We start from the raw sequence: 19,561 nt of genomic DNA on the forward strand, positions 1-19,561 counted from the left end.
TGGTTATTAGGTTTACAGGGTTATTAAATTATGGTTAACGGTTGGTAGAATTTTTTTTAACATTATCTGCCAATTACATCTGCCACCCTTCTCCAAATCTGTGCCCCTACCTGGCCCCCCCAACAAAAAATTTCTAGACACGCCACTGCGTGGCGGGCAGCTCGACGCTGTGGTGCAAACTCGCCACGGAGAACTGTGCTTTACCCCGGGTCCTCGGAGAAGAGGACCCACGGCGTGGCTTCCTGGGAGTCACTCACGTGGTCCGGCTGGTGCATCTCCATTTGAACACCCCGGTGCCGCGGCGCGGGCGTCTCAGATGGTCAGCAGTCCCCGGTGGCACCTCCTTTCTCCACGCTGGTCCTCGGGGATTCCATCGTCAGGAACGTGCGGATGAGGGGGGCGCTCACGCTGTCGTCCCCGGGAGCCACCGTCGTCGACATAGTGAACAGAATTCCCAACATCCTGGCGTCCCACCCACAGGCCAACCGGCTCATCATTCACATCGGCACCAATGACATCCCCAAACAGCAATCCGAGCTGCTGAAGCTGGACTTCCTCCAACTCTTCAGCCTTCTTGGTCAGTTGCAGGTGAGTGCTTTTATCTCCGTGCCCACCCCCACCTGTGGCAGAGGGATAGGCCGTTTCAGCTGGCTGCTCAGCCTTAACACCTGGCTTTCCTCCGCCTGTGTCTCCCACGGTGTGGGTTTTATTAACAATTTTGATGCCTTCTGGGAGAGGAGACATCTTTTTGGGGTGCTTATTCTTCAATGGAATGCTAGGAGCCTCATAGCGAATGGGCAGGAACTGAAGGGCTTTATTTGTGCATTAAATTCAAAGCCAGATATTATCTGTGTACAAGAAACATGGCTTAAACCAAGGCTGGATTTTGTTATTCAAGGATATACAAGCATTCGCAAGGACAGGGTGGGTAAAAATGGAGGAGGGTGTGCAGTGTTTGTTAGGAGTGGGATTTCATATAGTCAGCTAGACACTGCAGTAGAATTAGAGGTGATAGTTGTAGAAGTATGGTCTAGGGCAGGAAGTATCAAAGTAATTAATTTTTATAATCCATTCCAAAAGTTGGAGAGGAGAGATCTGGAACTACTTTTAAGGGATTGGAGAGGGAAAATAGTTTGGTGTGGGGATTTTAATGCACATAGCACTTTGTGGGGGCGCCGTAGTGACACTAATGGGAAAGTGGTGGAGGATGTGGTTGTGGAGAAGGATTTGGTGGTTTTAAATGATGGCTCTGGCACAAGGGTGGATTTGGTACGAGGTACTGAGTCATGTCCTGACGTTACAATGGTTTCGCAATGTTTGGCAGGTAGGAGCACATGGAAAGTGGTTAAAGAGAGTACAATTGGTAGTGATCATTATCCAATACTTTTTGATCTTTGTGCAGATACTGATGCGACACGAGAAGGTAGACAGAGGACATGGAGGTTTGAGGAAGCAAACTGGTGTTTGTTTAAAACATTAAGCGAAAGGAGATTGACAGATGTTGATTTTGGACGGCCTATTGATCAGTTGACTTCTACTATTAGTCAGATTGTGATTGAGGCGGCAACGGCATCCATCCCAAAGAAAGGTGGCAGTAGAAGGACAAAGGTAGTGCCGTGGTGGACCCGAGAGTGTACAACCGTGATTAAAGCCAGGAACAAAGCGTTTAAAACGCTGAAAGGAGCACTGTGTGTTCAGAATCTGATATGCTACAAAAGGAAACAGGCGGAAGTACGAAGGGTAGTTAAGTCAGCAAAGAGGGACTATTGGAGGAAGTATTGTGATACTTTGGGGAGATCGACACCGTTGGAGAGAGTGTGGACAACTATTAGAAAAATGTCTGGGAAGAGGAAGGAGTATGGTTATCCAATGATGAAAGATGGTGACAGACTATTAGTAGATAATGGGAGTAAAGCTGAGTTATTGTCCAGAATGTTTTCAAAGGTTCACAGCACAGAAACTCTAAATACGGCAGAAATCAGGGGAAGGGAGGAAACACGAAGGAAACATCTGGAGGACTTACAAGATGCGGAGGAACATGAAGGTCTGATAAATATCGTGTTTTCAGTAGCAGAGTTGAATACTGCATTACTGAAAGTAAGCAATACCACTCCAGGTAGAGATCAGATTAGTTATTGTATGATTAGAAACTTGAGTGACACTAGTAAGAGTATACTGGTTAAATTGTTTAACAAAGTATGGGAAGAGGGTAGGCCACCTGACCAGTGGAAAGAGGCTATTATTGTTCCCATATGTAAGCCAGGAAAGGATCCAGCCTTGGCGGAAAGTTATAGACCAATTGCTTTGACGTCACATTTGGGGAAAGTAATGGAAAAGATGGTGAATGAAAGATTACTTTACTTTTTGGAAACTAATGATAAGATCAAGTGGTACCAGAGTGGGTTTAGAAAAGGGAGAAGCACGATGGATCCGGCTGTGCGTCTAGAGCATGAAATAAGGCGTGCCCAAGTGAATAGGGAGAGTGTCGTAGCCGTATTCTTAGATGTCGAGAAGGCGTACGATATGATGTGGAAAGAAGGACTCCTGATCAGGTTGCGTCAGATTGGTGTTACAGGGAGGATGTATAGCTGGATTGAAAGTTTTTTAACTGGACGGAAGATTTTTGTGTGAATAGGAAAGGAGTTCAGTACAGGATATGATGTCCAGAATGGCACTCCGCAAGGCAGTATAGTTAGTCCGGTATTGTTTTCCATAATGATTAATGAGGTGTTTGGTGATATAGATCACTCAATGGGGGTTTCATTGTTTGCTGATGATCAAGTCAAGTTGTCAAGTCAAGTTGGCTTTATTGTCACTTCAACCATATACAGTTTGTACACAGTGAAGCGAAACAACGTTCCTCCAGGGCCAAGGTGCTACATGCAACATAAATTTACAACATAAATTAACAGAAAAACACTAAACTAGCTAACTAGAGACAGGACAGACTGACCTAACATAAATTACAACATAAATTAACAAAAACTAACTATCTAACTAAAACTAACTATCTAACTAGGTAGGTAGTGCAGGAACAGTAAACATAAAAATATTGTGCAAAAAGAGCATTTACAGGTTGATGTGTAAGTCCAGTCTGAGTGATAGTGTGTGTGTGTGTGTGTGTGTGTGTGTGTGTGTGTGTGTGTGTGTGTGTGTGTGTTTATCAGTCCAGTCCCTTTTTGTTGAGGAGACGGATGGCTTGTGGAAAGAAGCTGTTGCACAGTCTGGATGTGTGTGCCCGAATGCTTCGGTACCTTTTTCCAGATGGCAGTAGTGTGAAGAGTGTGTGAGAGGGGTGTGTCCAATCAGCCACAATGCTGGTGGCTTTGCGAATGCAGCGTGTGGTGTAGATGTCCTTAAGAGACGGGAGAGAGACCCCAATGATCTTCTCTGCTGTGGAGTTGATGATGGAGTTATTTGGAAGAGAGGACGAAACTTACGGTTCACCATGGCTAAAATGCAGCGAGAATTACAAAAGGTGGAGAGTTGGGCTCTGGCATGGGGGTTTAGGTTTTCTGTTTCGAAAACAAAGTGGATTATTTTTACGCGTAAGAGAATACATTGCCAGTTGAGTCTCAAGTTATATGGGAGTGACATAGATAAGGTTGATTGCTTTAAATATTTAGGTATTTGGTTTGACGAACGGCTTACATGGAAAACACACATTGGGAAAATGACTGAGAAATGTAAAAAGGTTCTGAATATTTTACGGTGTTTAAAAGGTAATGACTGGGGAGCAGACAGGACAGCATTGAGAGCTCTATATGTAGGTCTCATTAGTGCTGGATTATGGGTGTCTGGTTTATGGTTCAGCAGCTAAAACTTTGCTGAATGACCTGGACAGAGTTCAATATCAAGCTCTGAGGTTGTGTTGTGGGACTGTTAAGACTACTCCAGTGGCTGCTTTGCAGGTGGAAATCGGGGAGCAACCATTAGAACTCAGGAGGTGTCAAATTGCTTTGACTTACTGGGCAAATTTGAAGGGACATAGTGACAGTCATATAGCGCAGAGTGTACTTAAGCCTTGCCAAGAACAAGAAAAAGGGACTGGTCAATGGAGAAGTTTCAGGTGGACTATAGGAAAAGAAGTCAATGAGATGGGATTTAGTTGCACAGACCTTAGCCCAGCAGTAGCCTTGTCAGTATTGCCACCTTGGTTATATGACCAAATAATTCCTGACTTCTATTTGCTACGTAAGGGAGGGGGGGGTGACTAAAAGCCAAGTGCAAGATCATATAGTGGGAAGGTACTCAGGTTATGTGAAGATTTTTACTGATGCGTCAAAACTGTTGGATAACAGAGTGGGTGTTGCATTTGTTCTCCCAGACATAAGTTATATGGCGAGTGCACGAATTACAGATGGTTTGGCAGTTTATACTGGGGAGCTTGTAGCAATTTTAATGGCTTTGACCTGGGTGGAGGACGCACCACTGGGGAGGTATTTGGTTTGCTCAGACTCTAGCAGCGCACTGGTGAGTATAGGTAATATGTCTTCGGACTCTAGACAAGATATTGTTTTTGAGATATTTCATTTATTGTATAGGATTAAACATAGAGGGATAGAAGTGGTTTTCTTATGGGTTCCTGCGCATATCGGTGTTGATGGTAATGAACAGGCCGATAAGTTTGCAAAAAGTGCAGCAAGAAGAAGTCATGTGGGTTTGTCTATCAAATACAGTAAAAGTGAGGTGAAAAGTTTAATCAAGGTAAAGTTGAAGGAGAAGTGGCAGGCACAATGGGATGGAGATGGGAAAGGCAGGTATTATTATAGCATGCAGAAAACAGTCGGGCAATGTAGAAGGAGCTTTAGAAGTAGAAGAGATGAGGATATAATCTCAAGGATAAGATTTGGTCACACAGGCTTGAATAGCACGCTTAAAAGGATGGGCAAACATGACACGGGGACTTGTGACTTCTGTGGACAGGAGGAGACGTTTGAGCATGTAGTGTTGGAGTGCGATAAGTACAAGCGAGAAAGGGAAAGATTGCAGTTTGAATTGCAAGAAAATAGTGTTCACCTAAGGGTAAGAGACATATTTCAAAGGGATGCAGGGGATGTTGTTTATAGGGCAGTGTTTGGCTTTTTAAGATTGACGGGTGTGTATCCAAGACTGTAGCTTACGAAACCGTTCTGACCCACACTCCTTTCCAGAAGGTGGCGGTAAATGCACCTAAAAGTTGTTTGCCAACCACCATTAAAATGTAGGAGAAGAAGAAGAAGAATCTTTTTGGGGCAGACGGACTCCACCTCAACGCCTGGGGACATCGTTTGCTGTCCGCTAATTTGGTATTTGGCGTACAGCACTCCCGCACACGGCCCTGTCATTACGCCAAACCGACATTACCTGCTGATCTGTCCGCCACTGACTGATGTCCCCCTGGTCCCAGGTCCTATATTTGTTCCACTTTTAACAGTAATACACAAAACTCTGGACTCGGACCTCTCTCTCTCACAGTCAACACAATACCCGTCATAATCACAAACAGAGAGCAACAGAATTATCACAAATCCAGTAACTCCAAAAACATTAATAGCCTCCGGCCTCTTCAAAAATGTCAGCATTCATTGAACTCTACTGTCAAAAATCCACCAGTCTCGATCAGTATGGCACTTTTAAATGTCCGCTCTCTGTTGAACAAGTCTTTTATTATTAATGATTTAATTTTAGATAATAAACTTGATTGTTTATTTTTAACTGAAACATGGCTGGGTTCGGATGCACCAGTTGTTCTCACTGAGGCCTCCCCACCAAATTTTAATTTCTCTTTTTCTATTAGAAGTGGTAAGAGAGGTGGTGGGACTGCATCTTTAACCAACAACACACTCACCACCAAACAAATTTTATTTGACCATTTTACCACTTTTGAATTCCACGCTATTGTTTTTAGCAGCCCTCCAGTTTTATCTGTCACAATTTATAGACCACCTAAAGACAGTGCTGCTTTTATCAAGGAATTCTCAGAATTTTTAACAAACATACACTCAAAATATAATATGATAATTTTAACCGGTGATTTTAATCTGCACATAGATAATCCTTCTGACCCTACATCAAAAGAATTCTTAAACATTCTTCACTGTACCCAACACGTCACGCAGCCGACTCACAACAGAGGACACACTCTGGACCTGGTCATCACCCATGGGCTGTCCACCAGTGTGTCCTCTGTTGTTGACTTGGCTGTCTCTGACCACTACTGTGTGTTTTTAACATCACCGGTTTTATTCAGTGGGAGACCTCGGTGCGAACTGTGAGGAGGCGCTATTTAACCTCTGAAGTGGCTGCAAATTTTACCAGGGTTCTAGACGAATGCCCCCCTGTGATTTTACCTGCACCCTGTGATTTTATTTTTAATCATTTTAACAGCAAACTGAAGAAAAGCCTTGACTCCGTTGCTCCACTCACCACCAAAAAGATTAACGTAAAACGTGTATCACCCTGGAGAAACGAAGAAGTCAAAACACTCAAAAGAAATTGCAGGGCAGCAGAAAGGAGATGGAGGAAAAATAGAAATGAAATCAACTATCAAATACTTTGCGAGCAACTTAAAATGTACAATAATAGACTAAGGAATTCAAGAAATTCATACTTCGCCAAAATAATCAGTAATAACAACAATAATCCCAAGGTCCTCTTCTCCACCATAGATCATTTATGTAACCCTGATTTTAATCGTGATCATGATATGATTTTAAACACATCTGAGGGCTCGATTGTACCTGAGGAGACACTGGACAGCTTTGTCTTGGTTAATGCTGAGAACCTTAAGAAAGTTTTCTCCACAGTGAGACCCACCACATGTCTTTTAGATCCAATCCCCTCTTTACTTTTTAAAACACTTTATGGATTTTTTGAAGCTGAGCTTTTATACATGATGAATTGCTCTCTTCAGTTGCGTGTCTTCCCTGCTGCCTTTAAAACGGCGGTGGTGAGGCCCCTTCTGAAGAAGAGCAATTTGGATTGCAATGATTTTAATAACTACAGACCTGTATCCAACTTACCATTTTTAAGTAAAATTTTAGAAAAACTTGTTTTTACTCAGATTAATGATTTTCTGAATTATAGACAGATCCTGGAGATATTTCAGTCTGGATTTAGGGTGAACCACAGCACAGAGACCGCTCTCCTAAAGGTTTTAAATGATCTTAAATGTAACTGGGACGCCCAAAAGCTCTCAGTCCTGGTGCTACTGGATCTAAGCGCAGCCTTTGATACAGTAGACCACGCTATTCTTTTAAACAGACTGAAACACATGGTGGGCCTCTCTGGTGCTGTACACAACTGGTTCACTTCCTATCTCTCAGACAGAACTTTTATGGTGTGTATGGATACATGCTCCTCTAAGATCCATAAAATGACATGTGGTGTGCCTCAAGGGTCGGTTTTAGGCCCTGTACTTTTTAATTTGTATATGCTCCCTCTTGGCGGTGTCATCAGGTATATCTCCGTGTCTCCTGATGACACCAGACCAATGGATGCCCTTTTTAACTGTATACTAGATATAAGATCTTGGATGGCAGAAAACTTTTTACAGCTTAACCAGGACAAAACTGAAGTTTTAATCATCGGTCCTGAAGCTCAGAGAGAGAAACTCTTGTCTAAATTACAGGCATTTTCACTATGTCCTTCTCTACAAGTGAAAAACCTGGGTGTTATTTTTGACTCTGAGCTTGGTTTTATCCCACATATTAAACATGTAACCAAAATTGGATTTTATCATCTAAAAAATATAGCCAGAGTCCGCCCTATTCTCTCTCGGGCCAACACGGAGATGCTGATGCATGCTTTTATTACCAGTCGCATTGATTACTGTAATGCCCTGCTCTCTGGTCTCCCCAAAAAGAATATTTCACCTTTACAACTTTTACAAAACTCTGCAGCTCGTGTGCTGACGAAGACCAGAGGGCGGGCTCACATTACACCGGTTTTAGAATCGCTGCATTGGCTCCCCGTGTGTTTCATGATCGATTTTAAAGTTCTTTTATTGGTTTTTAAATGTCTTAATGGTCTTGGGCCTTCTTATCTTTCAGATCTGCTTTTACCATATGAACCCTCGCGGACCCTGAGGTCCTCTGGTACTGGCCTTTTGATTGTCCCTAAAGTCAGGACACATACTCACGGAGAGGCAGCTTTTCAGTGGTTCGGTCCTCGACTGTGGAACAGCCTGCCGGAGGAGCTCAGGGCCGCAGAGAACGTACATGTTTTTAAGAACAGGCTCAAGACCCACCTTTTTAATTTAGCTTTTACCTAACGTTTATTTATTTAATGCTTATTTATTCTATCCTGTTATTCTATTTACATTATTAATTAAGGTTTTACCTAATATTTATTGATTTTATTATTCTTTTTTTTTCCTTTTTTTAACTTCTTACGCTATTTATATTTATATTGTATCCCATTCTTATTTATTTTATCTTTTTATCTTGTATATATTCTTATTAGGTCATATCTCCAGTGTTTCCTCGGAGGGGGCTCTCTGCACCGGGGCTGTGATCGACCGTGGCTGCTGGGGCTCTGTCGGTCTTCTCAGCCTGACTGGGGGGCTTCTTTGCCTCCCTCCTGCTGTGTGCCCAGCCTGGTGGCTGTGGTCTGTGACCAGCTCCCTGTGCAGACGGCTCCCTGTGATAGTGTTTCCTCACCTGGTTCATGTGTGCCCAGCCCAATTTTACTTTTTAAATGTGTTTGTGCGTGTGTGTGTGTGTGTGTGTGTGTGTGTGTGTGTGTGTGGGTGGGGGGTGTATCCATGATCGTTTATGTTAATGAGAGTGTGGGGAGTGAGTTGGAGGGCGGGGTGGGGTGGGCTGCTTTTAACCATGTAAAGCACATTTTTGTATGAAAAGTGCTTTATAAATAAAGATTGATTGATTGATATGACAAAACCTCAATATGCGCATTATACACCATGAAAAAAAAATAACCACACACACATTACAGACATTGCTTATCTATGTTACCCACAAACAATTAAGTGATTGCACTGGGATGATATAAAAATATCTGTTAAATTATCTTTAAAGGGAGCATGAAGTGGGAGAAAGTGCAGGCTAAAGGAGATATTCTCCCAGGAGTAGCTGCCCAGTCAGCTGCCATGCTGGGCAAGACCATTTACATGTTTGGAGGGATGACAGCAGATGTAACAAATGTACAGATTTAACACCGCTATGCTGCCTTTAAGCTAGTCATTATTTATGTTTTGTGAACCCCATGTAAATGTAGTATTTTAGTTCTTTACATACATCTAAGTATGATTTTTCGGGCGATCATGGCTCAAGAGTTGGGAGTTTGCCTTGTAATCGGAAGATTGCCGGTTCGAGCCCCGGCTTGGACAGTCTCGGTCGTTGTGTCCTTGGGCAAGACACTTCACCCGTTGCCTACTGGTGGTGGTCAGAGGGCCCGGTGGCGCCAGTGTCCGGCAGCCTCACCTCTGTCAGTGCGCCCCAGGGTGGCTGTGGCTACAATGCCATCACCAGTGTGTGAATGCGTGTGTGGATGACTGGATGTGTAAAGTACTTTGGGGTCCTTAGGGACTAGTAAAGCGCTATACAAAAAAATTTAAAATGTTTTCTGGAATTCAAAGCAGCTCTACTACCAAAACATCTATGTGCATATTTGGCTGGACAGTGTGTGATGAGGGGAATCCAGAGGAGGAGAAAGCCCACAGACCAGCAACAAACTTGTTATTTGTATTGGTAAATGGACTGGTTCTTATATAGCGCTTTTCTACTCTATGTGTGCACTCAAAGCGCTTTACACAACTTGTACTTTTACCCAAGCACTTTTTTTTTCTAAGCTGTATCTAAGTTCTTACTATCTAGCATTTACACATAGATGCATCATCACCAATATGGGGTTAGTATCTTGCCCAAGAATATTTGGCATGCAGACTAGAGCAGACTGCGAACCACCAACCTTCTGGTTGGTAGATGACCTGCTCTACCACCTTAGTACAGCCACACACTGAAACGTATTTTAAAGTCTGTCAGAAAATTCAGTATGGTCAGCCCATACTGAATGGTCAATTTATTATGGTCAGCCCCTTTGCCACCACTCCTCTCACAATTTGAGTCCCATCAGTCCAATAAGTACACCAACATGCCAGAGGGCCAAGGAGTGATAAGACTTCAGACCTGCCTACAACTCATCCTTCTCATTTTGCTTACTGCCAACTGCTGGTGGACCACCTGCACTACCACAGGTCTTACTGATAGTGGACTGAATCACCTCCTCAAGTTCCTTCTGCTTGGTCTGGAAGTCATTCAGGTCAGCATCTTGGTGGGACTCCAACCACTCAATCTTCTCCTCCACTGCCTTCTCAATGGATTCAATCTGGTTCTTCAGGGAGTACGCGTAGCCCTCCAGCTCGTTGTGAGCATTGATCCTGTCTTTCACCTTCTTGTCTTCCTCAGCAAAGCGCTTGGCGTCGTTCACCATGCGTTTGATGTCCTCAGGTGTTAGCCAGTTCTGGTTAGTTGTGATCTTGTTCTTTTTGCCTGTGGCCTTGTCCTCAGCAGTGACACGCAGAATGCCACTGAAATTAATCTCAAAGGTGACTTCAATCTGTGGTACACCACGAGGAGCAGGGGGGATGCTAGTCAGGTCAAAGGTAGCCAGGAAATGGTTGTCTTTGGTCAAAGGGTGCTCACCTGAAAAACAAAGAAAAAAAAAGAAAAAAAAAGAAAAAAGTGACAATTAGTTCAGTTCAGTTCATTTTTATTTCAAACATGTGCCTTCACAATCATTTCCAAATATCATTCCAAATTAGACTTGTGGAACATATAATTTAACTGTCACATGTTTCTTGTCATTGGGATCTTTTTATAAAACACTATATTGGAACTTGAAAAACCAATATCCTAACTCTTACCTTCATAGACTTTGATGGCGACAGTTGTCTGGTTATCAGACGCTGTAGTAAACATCTGGGCTTTTTTGGTGGGCACCACTGTGTTCCTGGGGATCAGCTTGGTCATTACTCCTCCAACAGTCTCAACACCAAGGGTCATGGGGCACACATCCATAAGAACCACATCACCTGCAAGTGAAGCAAAAGGTTTAGTAAACAGGATCACATTTGAAAGCTCAAGCCAATTAAATAAAATTTTTCTAAGAGTCATGACTCACCAGTGTCCTCCTCTCCAGAAAGCACACCAGCCTGCACAGCAGCTCCATATGCAACAGCCTCATCAGGGTTGATGCCTGTAGATGGCTCTTTGCCATTGAAGAACTCCTTCACCAACTGCTGGATTTTAGGGATACGAGAGGAGCCTCCAACCAGGACAATCTCATCAATGTCAAACTTCCTCAAGTCAGCATCTTCCAGCACTTTCTGTACAGGCTTCAGGGTGGACCGGAAAAGGTCCTGGGTTTTAAAGAACACACAAGTTGTCCTACCGCTTCTTCATTAGGATTTGATATGCAATATTTTCAAAACCAGATTAATATCTTACCATGTTCAGCTCTTCAAACTTGGCACGAGTCAGGGTCTCAGAGAAGTCTTCCCCCTTAAAGAAGGACTCGATCTCAATGTGGGTTTGGTGCTGGGCAGATAGCTCCCTCTTGGCCTTCTCGACCTCGCGACGCAGCTTCTGCACAGCGCGGTTGTTTTTGCTCACATCTTTGCCAGTTTTCTTCTTGTACAGCTTGATGAAATGCTCCATGACACGCTGGTCAAAGTCCTCACCCCCCAGATGAGTGTCACCATTGGTGGCCACCACTTCAAATACACCATTGTCAATGGTCAGAATAGAAACATCAAAGCTGCCACCGCCAAGATCAAAGACAAGAATGTTCTTTACTCCATCCTTCTTGTCTAGGCCATAAGCAATACCAGCAGCAGCTCTAAAGAATACAGTGAGAATTTATTGTTAGAAGGGAGGGCAGGGACATTTTTTACAGTTTCAAATAGCAGATGATCAAATTCATTTTGATTGGATGCTTACGCCTCATTGATGATTTGCTTAACATTCAGACCAGCAATGGTACCAGCATCCTTAGTGGCCTGGCGCTGGGCGTCATTGAAGTAGGTTGGCACAGTTATCACAGCATGTGTGACCTGAGGAAAAAGGATAAAGTTAGATTTGATGATACTCCAATTAATTAAGATTAGCATTTTTGTACCTTCTTGCCCAGGTAAGCCTCAGCAGTCTCCTTCATCTTAGTCAGCACCATCGCACAGACCTCCTCAGGAGCAAAGGTCTTAACCTGGCCACCACCAATGTCAACCTGGATATGGGGCTTCCTCTTCTTCTCAGTAACCTTCACAGGAATACACACCAATATTAATTTAACAAGAATTTCACTCAAACATGACCCAAAGAACCAACAAGTTTTACTTTCAGTTTACAAGCTCACCTTGAAGGGCAGGTACTTGATGTCCTGCTGCACAGACCAGTCACCCCATGTCCGACCAATCAGCCTCTTGGCATCAAAAATGGTGTTCTCAGGGTTAGAGGTCAGCTGATTCTTGGCAGCATCACCAATCAGACGCTCACCTTCACTGGTGAAGGCCACGTAGGAGGGGGTGATTCGGTTTCCCCGGTCATTGGGAATAATCTCCACACCAGGGTTTTAATAGTTTTGCAATTTTCATTAGTTTTTATTTTTATTTCGTTTTGACTTCAGATTTTCAATTTTATATTAGTTTTAATTAGTTTTTACCAATTGTTTGCTAGTTTAGTTTAGTTTTTTTGAAAATCATTAGTTTCAGTTTAGTTTTGATTAGTTTCAGTTATAGTTTTAGTTGTGTTTGCAATAATTAAGTGTAACAAAATCCCAGTTTCATCATATCAGTCATTCTCTTCTGCTTATCCTTGGGTATGTTGCTATTCCAGCTACCATACCCTGCACCCTGGACAGGTCGCCTGTCTGTCGCAGGGCTAACATGCAGAGACAGACAACTCACATTCCTACCTATGGGTTCTTTAAATAAATAAATAAATAAATAAATAAATAAATTAGGGCAGATGAACAACCATTGATACCAGGCAACTATAAAATGTATATCTTGGCCCCAATGAGACTATTAACTCTTGCAGCACCGGGTGTTAAGGCAATTGACTCACACAGTTATGTAGATATCCCAGTTGTCTCGGGATGCATCACGCTGCCTTGCCTGGGGTTAGCTTCTGTTTCTGGGGATGAGGGTTGGGCGTGCCCCTTACCTTCTCAAGGTAAGCTAGGTTAGCCTTCTTGTGTGAGCTTTTCAAGTGCACTTTAAGGTTTGTGGGATTTTTTTTCCCTTTAGAAATGTCCCTCATAATTTGTCTCTTTCCACTACAAGACACTTGCTTTATCCAAAACACAGTCATATTCAAAGTAATCCCAAATTGGACTCTGGCGCTTTCTCCCGACTTTTCCTGACATGATTCTGCGCGTGGACGGAGCAGCGACACACAGACGACTCGACTAACGTACTGCCGCCTGCTGGCATAATGAGACACAGCAAGAAAAAAACCTGGAAACTAAACTTCTTTTTTACCCTTGACTATTGTATGACACGCACACATCAACGAAAACTAAACACATTTTTGCTCTAAATTCAGTTAATTTTAGTTAGTTTTGTGAACACTCATTACAGTTTTAGTTAGTTTTCCTTTTTTTGTTTTTATTTTTATTTCCGTTAACGAAAATGTTTTTTCACTTCTAGTTTTCGTTATTTCGTTAGTTTTCGTTAACGATAATAACCTTGCTCCACACGCCCATTCTTGAACACTCCAACACTGCAAGATAACAGCTTGAATTCAGTCTGAATCTCACTTTTTTTATTCCAACAGTGGTATCGTGTCATTATTTAAAGAGTCTGAAGTGACTTACCAAGAGTATGTGGTCCCCAGATCAATCCCAATCACAGTCCCAGTGTTCTTGTCATCATAGGTGGCGCCAAACACTGTGCCGACTAACAGAATCACAACCCACAACAGCTTCATCTTTGTTTGTTTCCTCTCCAGTCTACAAGGAGAAATGTAGAAAAGAAATACAACATAAATCAACATGGCCTTAAGATCAATAAGTGGACTAAGCCTCCCAAGTTCAAAAAGCTAATGGTACAGATGTGATTTGGTGAGTCCCAGAACCATGGCAGACTTGAAGTTGGTCTTAGAGAATAACTACTATAAATATTTTTTTGACTGTGTTATTGTACCTAGAGTAGAATCAGTCCAGTCCTCTTTTAGCAACTTAAAAAATATTCACAAAACTGTGCAACATTTGTTGCAATTTGTCAAAATAAAATGTTTGACTGAGTGAGTGACTTTTAAGTCACTCAACATTTTTAAATAATAGTCTTTCTTACTTCTTAAACACCCACTACTTCATGATAAAAAGGGTTGTAGAAAATGCAAATTTATGATTTTGCCAGTTTAGCTCACTATGCACCAACCTAGACCCCAATTTAAGACAACCGGCGCCAGTTCTTGTCTCACCTGTTTGACTTTGTTGTTGAAGTCTTGAATCTTCTCTTTTACAAAATAAAATAGTATGAGCAGTGATAACCTCTAGAAGTTCCAGTCCACACCTCTTTCCCTTCGTGCTCTGTTTGTGGCAACACTCAGCAGAGAACCAGTGTCAGGTTTCCTAGTAGGCAGTGTAGAGCAAAATGAAACTTCAAATCTCTGTCATCAAAATCACAGCGACTTGTGAGATAACAACTAAAAAATACATCTATATGTGTACAGTCAGTGGGTGACTAATACAATGTTCTTCTTACAGTTTCAGTTTGGTAGAGAAATGTTTCTCTCTGTGAACCTGTGTGCCGCACTAGAGGACCTGTGTCATTCAGACCCGCCCTATTTTTCAACTCTGCAGTCACCAGGTTCCTCGTTTCACATACTGATGCTATCACAATAATTTTAGTAAAATTCTTTCACTTTCATTACATAAAAAAGAGGAATTTGGTTATCTTGGCCCATGAGAAGTCTAAAACAAATAACGTAGATATGGTTAAATCTCTAGTTTTTAGCAAGGAAAGTAGGAGACTGTTGTCATAAAGTGGATTGAGGAGAATGGAGCTATGCACTTGTAAACAGAGTTCAGTTCCTTGCAAAACAAACAAGCTTAAAACAAGACAAAATCTGTTGTGTTCTGCAAATTAGTTTAAGAATTTAAAAAGACACGGTGAATTTTTTTTTTAACTACTATGCTAACCCTTTTTAGTTTTGTAATTATTGGCTATATTGAGAGGATTTATTTTATTTTTACTTTATTTTGCCTATTAATTTGCAGTAGGCGATTCAAGGATGAATTTGTTGGTGTTGGATGTAAAGATCTGGAGGGATATTTTTGTTTTATTCTTTCTTTTTTTTTTAAGACTTGATGAGAGAGTTACTCCATAACACCTTGTGTCACTTAAAAATGCGAATTTGATTGATGGCTTTGATGTTTGACTAGCACTTTCTGTTCTATCACATGACCATTATTTTCCCAGTTACAGGAAGTGTGAAGGGACATGTGCAGTGAAGTGTGCCAAGCGCATGACCAGGACATGGCCTTTCCTCTCAGACTGATGAAGTACAATCTCTGTGCATCTTAGCTGTGCATAATAAATGAATGAAAGGCAGGTTTGTGATGATGCCTGAGGTATAAAAAAGAAAAAAAAAAAAAAAGCTCTAGACCTGGGCTGCTAATTAAGTGAAGCACAACATACAGACACATTTGACTGCTTGCATCTCTAAAAAACCCACTGATACAAATGAAAAAGAGTGATAATGAAATCAGCTTGTTACTCTGAAGAGGAGATGTTTGCTATGATGCAGGTAAGTCACAGCAAGGCATACCTGAGGTGATGTTGCAGGAAGTTTTGGGTAATATAGCAGATCAGTGATGTATCAGAATCTCCAGTCAAAGCACTTATGGCTGTATAGACACAGATTGATCACTGTAGTTAGTTTATCTGCCTTCTACTTTAATTCTGTTACTAAAAAACAGATGACAAGAAAGTAAAGACAACGATCACTTTTGCTGAGCTAAATGAACTGATCAGTAATTTAAGCTTCTTACTGTGGAGAGTAACGTGGTATTATATTTTATTATACTACATTGCAACTAACCTTCCCACCTCTCTCTATATAACTGTATTTACCACAGGGAACAACAAACCCTCTCATGCACCGGGAAGAACCTCAAAGTACAGGCAGCAAGCCAAGGGGATATTAGAAAACCCAACCCAGCCCACCGCCTCTCACCAGGGGCAACTCCAGACTGAGACAGAGTCCAGCCCCTCTCCAGGAGACTGGTTCCAGAGCCCAAGCCATACGTTGAGGTGAGCCCGACTATATCTAGCCGGTACATCTCAACCTCATGCACTATCTCGGCTCCTTCCCCACCAGAGAGTTGACATTCCATATCCCAATCACCAGTCTTGGTAGCTGGGGATCAGTCCTCCAGGGCCTTTGCTGCTGGCCGCCACCAGGGAAACAATGCACCCGACCCCTACGACACCTCCTGTGGGTGTTGAGCCTGCAGGAGGATGGGCCCATGTCCCCTTTTCGGACTGTGCCGGCCGGGCCCCATGGACTAAGGTCCGGCCACCGGATGCTTGCCCTGGGGCACCCTACCCCAGGCAGGATAAACTGTTCCCTCGGTGATATTCCCACAAGAGTCTTCTGAATCGCTCTTTGTCTGGTCCCTCACCCAGGATCAATTTACCATGGGGGACACTACCAGGGGGCAAAAGGCCCCAGACAAGCCCCTAGGATCACACAAATGCCTCCACCACGATAAGGTAGCAATTCGCAGAGGGAATAATCTCTCTATGTAAAAGTCTAGAGCCTCTGAGGGTTATCTGAGTACTTCTAACATTACACAAAGCAAAGGTTTCCATCACGGTGTTCATGAAGTGCTGGATGAAGTGCGATTCATCTTCAGAGGTCCTGTGGTGGAGCATCCTAGCGGTTCTTCTATTTTGCAAGGTAACCTTGGTTCTTAGTGTTTACAGAGAGAGTGTTTATGATGTGATGACCCCTGTGCCATGTGCATTGATGAGTTAACAAAGTAAAAATTGAGTGCACACTGTCCTGTCATGTTGGTGTTTATTATGGAAGTGTGTTTTTAAGATAAATTGCAGTCTGCAGTACAGCCACAGCCTAAAGAGACCGGGAGACACCACCACAACCAGAAACAAAGGTTAGATATTATAGTTTACCAGACAACATCGAGTTTGAAAGGTCATGGATTTATAATTGAACAAAAATTTAAAGCTTTTATGATTTGGACTGTTCAATCGCACCACTATGAAAGTGGTACATCCCATCTGTCCACCATTGAAAAGTCTTTGATCTATGGTTGACTGGGAAATTAGTGAAATGAGGTTGATTTACAATTGACACAGAATTTCTGCCAAAAAGCCATTTATTTACAGTTGAAAAAGTAGGATTTATATTTGAATGGAGAAAACAAGAAAACCACTGCTCAGCTAAATCAGATTGAAACAAGTTGCTTTAGGATGAGGTTGATAAAAACTTCCATTGTGACCAAATTCAAACAATTCTTTAAAATAGACAAGACCAAAAAGTCTTCCACGGTGATGTGAAAGACTCATTGACAGTTTCTGCACTTCTATGTTTATGGAAATGCCATGGAGCTACAAGTTTACTGGTTTTATCATTAGGTGGCACTGTTTTTATTTATTACTTTGAAAGCTGTAACAGTGACAGACTTGGTCAAATGAAAGTGTATAAGTCATGTAGCTTCTTGCACTTACAGTGGTTTATTTGCTTCATCAACACACATGATCAGAATGTAGAACTGGAATCATGACACAAACATGGTTTTACCTGCTTTTAGTGACAGGCTTTGTAATTCAAGCTGAGGATACAATGGTGTGATACAAAGATTTACAGCACATGAAGCAGAAATATTCAAACCATCACCATATCTGAACTAAATAAAACAAATATCCTGCTACACTTTAATAATGAACCAATCCAGCAACAACGAAGGAAGCAACCAAGATGAAGAGATGAAATGAAACAGACTGCTCTCTGCAAATATCTAACCTGCAGGTAATAATCTGTTGGTCATTTTTCTCCCACTTCAAACAGATTTCACCCCAGGAAATCTACAGTATATGTCAATCTAAGAAGTGACTTTAGGTTTAACCAAATAAATTAAATGCCTCATTCTCCCTCACTGACTGACCCACTCGTGCTGCCCTCCTGTGGTCATGGCTGCAGACATGTCACAGTCTTCAGTCTTTCGCCCTGAAGCCCACCTCTCATAGCACACTAGCTCGTCACCGACCCAGAACCACAAAGCCAGAAAGCAGGAGTAGCGCAGTCCCAGTCACATGAAAGGAGTCAAGGCATTTTTGGCTCTTTCCTGGACCCATCGCTGCTCCTCAGGGTTGCTGATTGAAACCAGGTCATGGTGTTTCTGTCTGCAGTAATTCAAGGCTTCCTCCCAGGTTTTGTTTTCCCTGATCAGAATCAGTTTATCTGTCATAAAAATCAAGGAAACCATTAAAAACATTTCAGTGATTCTTGAGATGAATCAGTCGCTCTACAGAGAAATCTCTGTTCCAACCATCAACTAAACATCTTCATCTCTGACAGAAGTTCAACATACATGCAGAAATAAGTGGCTGAAGAAACATACTGACCTAAATCCTCTCAGTGATTCCAGTGGTTCATCTATTGGACAAACAGCTGAGATAAATCTGTGTAAACTCACCATCATAGCAGAAGAAAGGCTTTCTGTGGTCACATCCAGCAGAGCTCCATCTTCCTGATCTCTCTAACAGAGTTGTAGCACATGTCCTGTTGTTTAGTCCATCATTAAATGAGTCCATGTCCCAGTATCTGAAAGAGAAGTTACTCACCACAGTATGAGAAGAAAACATCATCAGCTCAGTCAGTAAAAGCGAGAGCTTGTGTTTCACCTGAATGCGTTGTCTCATTGCTGACAGCAGGTCAGAGTAACTGATGATGATTTAGTTTTGGAGTCCAGTGATTCTGTGGCTCAGAATACCAGAGCCCAAACTCTGTGTCCTTCCATTAGTCAAGGTTTTCCACACATGCTCAGCAAACTGAACGAGGTGACCGTGGTCGGTCCTGCTCTACTGCAAAACCAGCAAAGTATGACTTTTATTCTGTTGGGTTTGCTTACATGCTTTCCTTCGTTCTTTGTGTGACTACGTCATAGCCTATCCATCCATTTTCTTCCACTTATCTAAAGCAGATAATATACATACAGTCTGTTGTCACCTCTGAACCCTGGAGAAACTTCCTGCTGCTGTGGATGTTGTATCCTGTAACAGTGAGGTGATGTTCACTGAGTGTGGAGTTTAGGTCACAGTGAACCTGCAGGACTCCTGTTGTTTATCAGATATTCACAACAGAAGCTTCAGTGGGAATAAAAAAGGGAAAACTCATCTGTCATGAACATTAAAAAGAAATAGATTGCCTTTAATTAATTAATGACATGTTTTTGATTTTTGATTTTTACAATATAAATATTTTCTTTACGGTGGTGCAGTGTGTGAGTAACAGGTTAGAATGAAGATGATGTCACGTAATACAGTAGTTGACATTTTCTTTTAAAAGTAGAAGAAAGTGGAGCCCAGACC

The 19,561-nt window shown here is 42.2% G+C and overlaps 1 protein-coding gene across 1 annotated transcript; it reads right to left on the minus strand.

Moving 5' to 3' along the window:
* Positions 1-9,613: 9,613 nt before the first annotated feature.
* LOC100709372 (endoplasmic reticulum chaperone BiP-like) lies at positions 9,614-14,644 on the minus strand. The gene is made up of 10 exons (XM_005460589.4): positions 14,424-14,644; positions 13,816-13,950; positions 13,699-13,721; positions 12,355-12,563; positions 12,121-12,258; positions 11,943-12,055; positions 11,451-11,841; positions 11,125-11,362; positions 10,868-11,035; positions 9,614-10,646 (listed from the first exon to the last, which is right to left on the minus strand). The coding sequence occupies exons 2-10, from the start codon at positions 13,926-13,928 to the stop codon at positions 10,135-10,137; spliced, it is 1,905 nt and encodes a 634-aa protein (XP_005460646.3). The 5' UTR covers positions 13,929-13,950; positions 14,424-14,644; the 3' UTR covers positions 9,614-10,134.
* Between the last annotated feature and the right edge of the window lie 4,917 nt (positions 14,645-19,561).

This window comes from Oreochromis niloticus, linkage group LG3 (assembly GCF_001858045.2).
Source record: "Oreochromis niloticus isolate F11D_XX linkage group LG3, O_niloticus_UMD_NMBU, whole genome shotgun sequence".
NCBI classification, from domain to species: Eukaryota; Metazoa; Chordata; class Actinopteri; order Cichliformes; family Cichlidae; genus Oreochromis; species Oreochromis niloticus.

Bases quoted from the DNA above. Each gene is read 5' to 3' on its own strand.
- LOC100709372 (XM_005460589.4), bottom strand. From the start codon at position 13,928: ATGAAGCTGTTGTGGGTTGTGATTCTGTTAGTCGGCACAGTGTTTGGC. The intron at 12,259-12,354 runs GTGAGCTTGTAA...ATTCCTGTGAAG, and splicing joins TCAAGTACCTGCCCTTCAAG to GTTACTGAGAAGAAGAGGAA. The intron at 11,363-11,450 runs GTAAGATATTAA...TTTAAAACCCAG, and splicing joins AGTTTGAAGAGCTGAACATG to GACCTTTTCCGGTCCACCCT.